Consider the following 9,079-nt stretch of genomic DNA (forward strand, 5'->3'; position numbering starts at 1 on the left):
ATTGCATCGTGCATCACTTGCTTTGTATATTCTTTTATTATTATTATTATTACTACTATTTTACTTTATTTCAATTATTAAACTGCTTTATCTCAACCCACGAGTTTTCTCACTTTTACCCTTCCAATTCTCTCCCCTATCGCATTGGGGGGGAGTGAGCGAGCGGCTGGGTGGGGCTTAGTTGCAGGCTGAGGTTAAACCACGACATAGCCAAACAGAATAAATAATTTATTTGCAAATTTTACAAATTGGATGTTTTGATTAAACAGAATCTCTCGCAATTATAATTTGCAGAAATATTCTTATAGGGTATAATCATGTTTAAGGTACCATGATAAGATTTTTACTTTGTTCTTACAATAGTTATAAATCCAAATATCACTCTTTAAAATGTAATTTTATTGAAGAGTATGTAACTGGGTAGTCTTAAGATGAGTCACCTTTTGCTTCTATAGCTGTCATGGAAACTGGCAAGATGGAAAAATTTCAAAAAATTGAGAAGTGTAGCAGTATTTTAAAATTCATATACATGATCTTTATACTTGTAGAATAGTTTTTCTTAATAAGAACTAATAAGAACTTACCATTAGCGAATATAGGACAGCCTTTGCAAAAAGAAAGACAAACACTAGTGCATCTTGCTGATCTGTAAATTTAGTGGACTCAAAGGATCACTTCAAGTGCGTATGCATTTTCTATAACATATCCTGATCTATTTTAGTGGATCTTGTGTATTCACAGTAATTCTTGCCTGCTGCAACACTCCTGTTGCAACAATGTTTTGGGAGAGCTGATGTACAATTCAATTGCAAAAAGTAATTTAAGGTTTTTTTATCTGGAAAAAGTGCATGTTCAAGTCCTACCGGATAGTCCTACATGCTATAGGGTTGTTCCCTCTTAAAAGTTAACTCGCAGCTGACTTGGTCCTGAAGTTGAATGCATGCGAATACGGTTCTAGTGCCTAGATGGATCTGTGGCTTATTTTCTCTTCCAGGAGGCTTTCCGTGCCTCCTATTGAAGAAGAAAAATGATAGTGATCTCAGCAGTTGCTTCAGCATGAACTTCATTAGATATCATTAACTGTAGTGAAGCTATCTAATTCTTAGTTCTTTGTTTAAATGTCTGATACTTGGGTATAAAATGCCAATCTTGACACTGCAGCATGGGACCACTGTAGGAGTACACACTGAGAATTCTACTCAATTAACTGATTTTACACTCTCATCATTGCAATTCAGCAGTCAATTTTCTTTGGTTTTTTCTTTCTATTTTTACCTCTATTTTAAAAAAGATTTTGCTAAATACCAGCATATGACTTGCAAAGGTGGATTGGGGCTTTTTGTTTTTAATAAAGCTTTCAGAATCACAGGCCATACTTTGAGTCACTGCAAATAGGAGGTAGGAATGTAAATTTTAAAATAGAAAACTCCTCAAAAGTTGTTTGGTTTTTTTTTTTTTTTGGGGGGGAAGCTAAAAAAACCCCACAGTTACAGGCTTTGAAATATTACAGTCAATCTCTTTGGACAATGTGAAGAGATTTAGGAGCACAAATTACTTAACTGCAAAAGCAAAAAAAAAAACCAAACAAAAAACAACCCTCCCCAGCTATAATTTAATTTTTCAAACTCAAAAATTAGTCTGTATACTTTACAACAGCGCAGTTGTTACAGCTATCACCATGCTTTTAGTAATATGAACTTTATGGGAACTCACATCAAGTAATCTTAATCTGGAAAAAATGGCAAGATTTAATTCTTCCCTGTATTGAGAAAAGGCTTTGAAACGTTAGGAAGCATTCATTGCTATGTGAAGTAAAGCTATGGTGAGGGTGGGAACACACTGAAAAACATACTTCTCAATTTGAAGATAAAGAAAATAAACCCTGCCTACCCATCTGTAATGACAATTAACAAAACATGCTATCTTGTTTCCAAGCAATCTGTGCTGTGTGGATATTTGTTCTTTTTTATATGTTGCCATTAATTTTTTTCCATCTTTTTGTAATTTGGATTCCTAACAATTCTAAGAATTTTAGTATAAAGCTCAGAATCTCTAATTTATGGTTTGCTTGTTTATTTATTTAAATTATGATGTAGAATTCCTGGTTACTACTGTCTACTAAGTAAAGGGCTGCTGTTCCTCGTTCTTTGTTAACTAATGCTAGCTGTTCCCAAGGTCACCAACAGTGTACAGTGCTTTCTGGTCATCTTTCATCTGTCCAAGCTTAAAGTAATCTATTACTGTACAACATATGAGAGTATATAATTAAATTTCATGCATTTTTTTTCTTTTGTTAATCAACTTTACTTGGAATTCAGTTTTGAAGGATCCATTTCAAATACTGCTCTAGTTAAGTGTAACCATCTTTCTGATTGTTAAAATACACTTCAGAAAATGAGAAGGCTTTGAGGATCATTAAGAGAGCAGAAGTTTCAAGTGCTCATTAATGAAGGGCCATTCCTTCTGCCTCACTCTTACACATGCAGTAAATAGCTTGACAAATGCTCTCACCAAAGCTAATAATCCAGGATGATTATTAGAGAATGGAGTGGGGAAAAATAAGCTTCTATGATTGTGTATTCCATGATGACTCTGAGCCTATAATGAAAAAATACTTGTTACATCTGTTTAGTTTTACGGTAAAGTATTTTCTGTTAAATGATACTCTTCATGTTGAATCCATTCAGTACTAAAAACAGACCCTTTTTAGTCACTGGTATTCAAATCTTTATATGCTGACAGCACTTCTTTTTCAACCTAGGAAAGAATATCCATATGGTCTCAGATCTTCAAGATGTGAAAATGCATTTAAAAGACAACTTTGGAAATATACACTGAGGCTTAAGAAATAGGGAAAAAAAGTGGTTTTGTGATATTAGTTAGAGCTCTAAAGACGTATATTTATTACACGCTTCTACTAATAGGTTTCACTATGGATGCCAAAGAGCGTTTCTATAGTAACTAGTTAGGAATAGTGGGAAAATGGAAGAGAAGACTCCAAGGTTCTGAGCTTTCTTGGGATTCGTGTTGTTCTCCAGTAGTTCTCTCTAATTCTGATTAATTGATGCAGTTTTAAAATATGGTTTGGTTTTTTTATTTGCTATTTATTTATAACTATACCAGTATAGTGAAGAATGCTCTCAGATAGACTTTTTATTCATCAGAATGACTTCCTGAACACATCTGTATAGGAGGTAATAAAATGTTTGGACGCTGTCTAAACTGATTAATTACCTTATTATAAAACCTTAGACTTCAACAGAACCAGAAATGTAAATAAATAGAGTAGACCAGGTTATGCTTTCCTCTTAATTACACTGACTGCTTGCTAATCCAGATGAACCATTTGCAGTGCTTAATTTTAATCTGGTTTTAGTAATCATACATAAATTTATTCATGTGCATAATTGTACTGCTGTAGCTTTTTTCTCTGTAATTAGCTACACCATATATGTTTCCTGTGTCATTACCTGAATCAACATGTAAAGTATGCTGTATTTTTTACAGTAGCACTTTGATTCTCATTCAGGATAAATGGAAACAATTCAATTATAGTAACTGCCATCATATGTTTTTCCAACACATTTTTAAGGTGTTGTTTTAAAGGACTTTTCACACTTTCTTCAAGAATCTCTAGAATTTGGTTTGGAAAAGTAAGTGTAGACACAGGAAAGCTGATGGACTTTACTGTACCCAGTTTTTGAGTTTCTTCTATTTTATTCATCTTTGCCTATGCACAGATTCAGATCCCCTTCCAGCTCTCTTTATTTTTCTTCTTCCTGTCCTTCCTCTACTCATCTTTAAGTGCAAAATGCGTATTATATACAAGTATAACCTCCCCAGTGAGTTTTAATCAGTTTTTCTTCTCTGCACAGTCCCTTCAGAATGAGTATGTTCAGTACTAAAGCCTTGCTGCTTTGGTGAAACCTGCTGAGCTCTTAAAATCGAAGACCTTCATGAAGAAGACCTTGAGGAAGGAAGCTGCTCACTCAGAGGACGAATCTTCAATACAAGACATATTAAAACCTTAACACCAAGAGGAGACTTCTTAACAGGCAGAAATTTCTTGTTAATGACTACTGCAGATGCACTGATGTTGTACTAAAGCCTTGCTGCTTTGGTGAAACCTGCTGAGCTCTTAAAATCGAAGACCTTCATGAAGAAGACCTTGAGGAAGGAAGCTGCTCACTCAGAGGACGAATCTTCAATACAAGACATATTAAAACCTTAACACCAAGAGGAGACTTCTTAACAGGCAGAAATTTCTTGTTAATGACTACTGCAGATGCACTGATGTTGAATTTATGAAATTATTTTACGCTATGTTATATACAGATTTAAATTTTTAATGTTGAGACAGCTTGAATATATTTCTAATGAGTTTCACTAAGACATTTATTAACTTGTGTACAGTGTTAAAATATGTATTAAAAGAATATTTTGGTAAGCAATATATATATAAAAATTATGTAAAAACTAGAATATATTTTAATTTAGTGGTGTTCACTTTGCTACAAAAATGTGTATTTTAAAGAATTTTTACATGTTTATCAAAGATGAAAATTTTTTATGAACAAGATGTTCTTCTTGTTTTATGGGTCCATCATTATTCCTAAAAGCCTAATGTAATTACTTTTTCACTAATTGGTCTTCTGGTAACTTAATGGAAGTCTAACTAGTGAGAGACTAGTTATCACACTGTCAACTGAAAGCACTTGATACATAGCCTGCTTTCCACTTTCAGCTGCTAATGTTTCATAAGGAAATACTATGAAAGAAAAATAAAGGGAAAACACTTGTTGAGATGTAATGTAACTTACATCTTCAATTGCAAAGATAAAGTAATTTATCTGATGATTCAATTGTACAATTAATGCTTTCTTTCAATTTGTCTTAAAGGAATATTTTAACTTTTTTCTTTTCAATGTAGAGTGTTAAATTTTGCTATGCAATATATACTGAAAAAATGAAGGCAGACCAGACTTAAGTTGGTAAGAATGTGTATGTACAATGAATTTGGCAGTGCTGCATACTTACATGTTTTTAACCTACATTTGGCAGTATGTGTACAGTTTCATTAGCAAAGCATACTAAAGGAAATGTTGAAAGGAGATTAAATTTTCACTTACCAATTGGATGCTTCATAAACTTGTTAATCTGAAAACTATTGTTAAACATACAGCTGATGTAACCTCCTGTATCACAGAATGTTTTTGTCACTAGTAAAGATGCTCTTTAATGTATAGTTTAATCAGGTGTGATTAGGAATGAGACTTGGAATGAAGTGGTATTACAGTGAAGTATTAAAGATCACGTGTAAAAACTTTCAGAACTCCACAAGTGCATAGTAAGCAAAAAAACGTAAGCAGCTGTGAGGACTTGATTTGCCTCTAATTTAGAAGACAAAACCAAACCATATTTGTTACCTATAAGTTTTTCCGATACCTACGGAAACTTGAAAATAAAACTTGATTGAATTGTCAGTCTTTGTTCCTGAAGACCTGTGAATGCCCTGCATTTGCTTTACAACTGAAGTTAAGATAAAGTGCCACGTTATTTTTTAAAAAGATCAGATCACAGATTGCTATGGGAAGTTGTACTGAAAGTGTTAATAAGCAATACTGAGAGCAGCTATATAAATCACTGAATAAAATTTACATGCAATACTGTACTTTTTTCACAACTGTGTATATGTAACATATACACACACAAAGTAGCATATGTGTGCATATATATACAATATACTGTATACAAATTATAGATTAATGGTAAGGTAATTCTACCTCTTATAAAGAATTTTGTTATGTGCTTTGTTATAAATAGTTTTCCTTAATAAAATATTGTTTAATTTTGAAATGTAGATATATATATCTACATACAGCTAATTGATAATAAAATGCCTATATCAGCCATCTTCCTTGTTTCTTGGCTTTTCTTACTCAGATCTTTTGATGTAAACTAATATGAGTAGATCTCTAATTGAAGATTAGCTCTTCAAAAGCACCTTCTTTCTTCTAAAGCATATAATGTATTTGTAAGTAAGATGACATTGCAAAAAGACGTTAGTATGACAGCTATCTTTTATAACTGATCTCTCTAGCTAACCTTCTTGTATTTGCTTTGTATCACATCAAGTATTTAATCAACGTGTTGATATTACGATGTAAAGGTTATATTTCAAAATACCATAATTTAAAAGCTGTGTCTGAATTGAAGAAACTTTTTTTTTTTCCCCCCCCTGGACAAGGACCCTTGCTAAAGGTGTAATACACCTTGGCTTTTTTGCATGTGCAACAGGTTTCTTAGTCTCACTAACAGCAGGGTCTTTGTCCATAAGAACCTAAAAGATCATGCTTTCATTTAGCTTTTTAACCTTCCTTCAATTAAAAACTAGTCACAAATGGTTCTGATGTTGTTTAACTCTGCTGCTGATTTTCAGCAAATTTGTTGTGTTGCATGATTATTTATCCACAGTGCTTAATATTCCCGTCAGATAAGTCTGTACTGCAATAGATGGTGTGGACAGTATGTAGCTGTTACACAGCCACTCTAAAGGAATGGCAAAGCCAGGATTAGAGTGGATGCTTTAGAAGTTGCCCAAATTCTAGTAACAGTCTAATCTAAAAACACAATAAAAGGCTTCTGCCACTACATTCAGACAATTAATTGATGTTGAGTTGGATGTGTAAATATAAAGGAAGTTTCTAGTATGTAGGCATCAACCTTTCCCTTAGCCTTTTTCTAGACTTAACTTCTATTGATTTGTTATGTGAAATACAGTAAATGCCAGCTAATGTGCAACATTCTTCGTTCTTAAAAATGAATGATAAATATAGCCAGTATTCTGTAACAATCAGCTTCTTAACAACAACAACAAATTTGGGGACGGTGAAAGGTCAGGGAGGGTCTTTAGAACCTTGTCGCCTTTAAGAAATACCCTGAAACTTGTTTCGTATCCTCTGTTCTCTTATCCTTGAATTTTACCATTTCCGTTGCTTCATATATAAATATATCTCCTTGTTCTGGGAGAACAGGCTGTAGCACATGAGATCTTTAAAAAGAGGTTTGATAAACATGTAAGGATGGATTAAATAAATCGAGAGGTCTCTACTGGGCTTACGATTCTGTGGCTAATGCCTTATGAAACTGTTAAAGCATACTTTAAAGAGATGATTATGAAGCTTTTTGGTTAGGGAGGTATTTCTTGCTACAGATTTAGAGAATAGTTTTCAATTACAGTACTGCAGAAAGAGGAGGATTTTAGTTTCTATAATAACTGTTCTCTACTGACAGCTAAACAATGAAAGGCCTCAAAAGGTTTGACACTTGATTAGATCTACACTGTAAAGTGCAGCAGGCAAAAAATATGGTAATTAAGGGCCTGATCCAAGTAAATCACTCAGGTTATGTCTTTAACCTTAAGCACATGAGCAATCTAATTAATTAAAAAAGAACATAGATATTCACGTTTGTAACAAATCCACATTCGGATCAATAGTCCTGTCAACTGCAAACATGAGCCTTTCTGTCAAATAAAAGATGTGCTACGTTGCAACAAAATAATCCATTGACCCACGCACATTAACTTCATTATCTTAAAAGAATGTATATTGTAACTGTAATTACATCCTAATATATTATTTTGGTATTGTCATTTGTTAGCATTGCGAGTTTAATAATATCTAAAAATACCTTATAAAGATATTTTTGGTCAATATACAGGTCATACCTTACGAGCTGAGATTGCTTACTTCTGTAGCCCACATATAACCCACCTGTAAAAGCAGCATTTCTCCTGAACTCACCACAAAATTAATCAGCACTCGTTTTCTGGAAAGCTTTTGAGAGGAAATGTAAGTTTTTACTCAGTTTCTTATTAAATCTTGGCCAAGGTAAGGACAGTTCACATTTTGTCCGTTTGAGCAAAGCACTGTAGAGTTCCTGGGAGAATCCCACTCCTAACTCTTCTCCTTTTGGGAAGGGACTGTTAAGCCCTACTTTTCAACCAGCTTTTAGTGCACCTGTCATTCACCTCTGTGGGAACTTGTGCTCTGAATTAATTTTGGTGCGAGACCGTTTCAAATGCTACGCTGATTCTGTTTTATCTGTGTACTTACTGTCATCAGCATTCACCTCTGGCAGGTTGGTGATGCAGGATTTCCTGCGGGCTGAGACAGGCTGAGTTTTATGAAGAAATGTAGAATATGTAAATTGAGGACCAGCTTCCTCAAATAAGAAGTACTGTCTTACCAAGGATCTGTGTATCTGTCGTGTTTGAAAGATTTAATTTGGAAAGTATATTGTTGTTATAGACCAGTTCTAAAATTAACTTTAAGCTTGCAGAAGCATAGTGCGCTTTCTCTTAACAAAAATAAGATCAGTAAAAATCAGTTTGAGTATCTAGCAGAGGAGTTTCTGCAGTAAATGGATTGTATTTCAGACAGAAGTGACTGATACTAGTTTGAAAGCTGGCTGCAAGTGGAAGTTGTGTAAATGGGTTAGAACCAGGAAACTGGTAAGGCAAAGAGAAAAGAGTCAGACTGTAGTTGCAGTATTTCTGGAGCATGATAGGGTTTGGGTTTTTTTTTTTTTTCTTCTTGATTTAACAAGTTGAAAATCTGCTGAATAATTCATGAAGAGTGGAAGGGCTGAATCTTCCTGGAATGATATACAGTGTACGTACTGTGGCACAGGAGAAACTGCAAAGCTTTGTATCAGTTGCTGTCGTTTCTGCTGCTGATTGCAAGGTGCTGCTGCTTTTGGCATTTTCACAGCTACAGATTCCTCAGCTGTGCTCTGGTCTGCTAACAGCTATCTGCTCCCTATGGACCCACCTTCGCTAGCTACAATCTGTGGGATCTCTTGCCACCTGCCTGCCTCGGACACTGCTGTTCTCTGGATCGTTACTGCGAACTGCGTTTTCTGGACCTTGCAGCTTGTATGACTGAAACCTGCCTTAGAGTCCCTCGGCTGCACCTCCTCCCTTGTGCTTGGTGGGGGACTCCCAGAGCAGGATCTTCTGACCCAGACAAGGATGGGATTTACAGGGAGAAGTCAAAACTGAGCTGCATTCAGCGAG

At 34.7% G+C, this 9,079-nt stretch overlaps 1 protein-coding gene across 2 annotated transcripts in view; it reads left to right on the plus strand.

The window, feature by feature from the left end:
* The window catches only part of CDC14A (cell division cycle 14A), a 66,107-nt gene extending 62,065 nt beyond the window's left edge, over positions 1-4,042 (plus strand). The window contains exon 16 of one of the 2 annotated variants that reach the window (XM_009283207.2): positions 3,876-4,042. In XM_009283207.2, coding sequence (XP_009281482.1) covers positions 3,876-3,889 — 14 coding nt within the window. In that variant the 3' untranslated portion in view covers positions 3,890-4,042. Of the gene's footprint in view, positions 1-3,873 lie in introns of both variants that reach the window. The other variant, XM_019473102.1, reaches the window with a different exon arrangement.
* The last annotated feature ends 5,037 nt before the right edge of the window (positions 4,043-9,079 follow it).

The sequence above is a fragment of the Aptenodytes forsteri genome, unplaced genomic scaffold, assembly GCF_000699145.1.
Source record: "Aptenodytes forsteri isolate BGI_AS27 unplaced genomic scaffold, ASM69914v1 Scaffold181, whole genome shotgun sequence".
Lineage (NCBI taxonomy): Eukaryota > Metazoa > Chordata > Aves > Sphenisciformes > Spheniscidae > Aptenodytes > Aptenodytes forsteri.